The sequence below is a fragment of the Pteropus medius genome, unplaced genomic scaffold (assembly GCF_902729225.1).
Source record: "Pteropus medius unplaced genomic scaffold, Ma_sr-lr_union100, whole genome shotgun sequence".
Classification (NCBI taxonomy): domain Eukaryota; kingdom Metazoa; phylum Chordata; class Mammalia; order Chiroptera; family Pteropodidae; genus Pteropus; species Pteropus medius.
The window spans coordinates 1-1,132 of NW_024354556.1; the positions used below are offsets into that span (position 1 = coordinate 1).

Sequence of the window (1,132 nt, forward strand, 5' to 3'; positions counted from 1 at the left end):
TATGCATGGCTCACAGCTGTGACAACCTCACCCCACAGGCCCCACACCGCCCCGCCCCTGCTTATCCTTTAAGCTCCCAGTCAGAGGGGCCTGAACCACGGTCCAGTGAGGGATCAGAAAGCTGGGGTTCTCATTTGCATGAGTGGACCCTCCCTCTGTCAGAGCTTGAAGAGGGGAGGGAGAGACTTGGGGGAAGCTCTGCTTCAGCTGTGGGGACACAGAGGGCAGGACGCAGTGATCATCTCCACCATGGCCTGGTCCCCTCTCCTCCTCACCCTCCTCGCTCACTGCACAGGTGACTGGATACGGGGAGAGGGAAAGGGGCCCTGGGAGGACACATGGAGCCCTAATCCCTCCTCTTGTCTCTAGCCCCAGCATCACCATCTCTGTGTCTCTCCCTCTTCCAGGCTCCTGGGCCCAGTCTGCGCTGACCCAGCCGTCCTCAGTGTCTGGGGCCCCAGGACAGAGTGTCACCATCTCCTGCACTGGAAGCAGCTCCAACATTGGTAGTAACTATGTGAGCTGGTACCAACAGCTCCCGGAAATGGCCCCCAAACGCCTCATCTATGGTAATAGCGATCGAGCCTCGGGGGTCCCCGACCGATTCTCTGGCTCCAAGTCTGGAAACTCGGCCTCCCTGACCATCCGTGGGCTCCAGGCTGCGGACGAGGCCGATTATTACTGCTCAGCATGGGACGATAGTCTCAGTGCTCCCACAGTGCTCCAGACCCGTGGGGAAGTGAGACAAGAACCTGCTGTTTCCTGTGCAGTGGGGCTTCCCTGAGCCGACCCCACTGCTCTGACCAGACAGCCGCCTTCTTTGTGTGTTTGACCTAAAGTGAAGGCTGAGACCCACCGCAGGGAAATGTTGTCTAGAGAATATGTTCACTTCCTTTGAATTCTATTCTTAGTCTGTCTTGGTGGCAACGCGTTGTATAATTTTCTCAAATTGAGAAGCAATTTCTTGATACCAGGGGTTGGCTACCCTAGGGACAGTTTCTGTGACAGGTTAGAACACAACTAGATACACAGACTCCAGCCCCATCTGAATCAAGACACATCACTCATGTTCAGTACGGGTCCTGCTGCCAGGAACGGGCCCCTAATCCCGCAATTATCTCTATAAGAGTCG

The 1,132-nt window shown here is 56.0% G+C and overlaps 1 gene segment (V, D, J or C); it reads left to right on the forward strand.

Annotated features, from left to right (window-relative positions):
• Positions 1-202: 202 nt before the first annotated feature.
• LOC120596686 (immunoglobulin lambda variable 1-40-like) lies at positions 203-739 on the forward strand (the record flags this gene model as incomplete). The annotated part of the segment is given in 2 exon segments: positions 203-295; positions 408-739. Coding segments are annotated over 2 exon segments (378 nt in total), but the record flags the coding sequence as incomplete, so codon positions are not given.
• Positions 740-1,132: the final 393 nt, after the last annotated feature.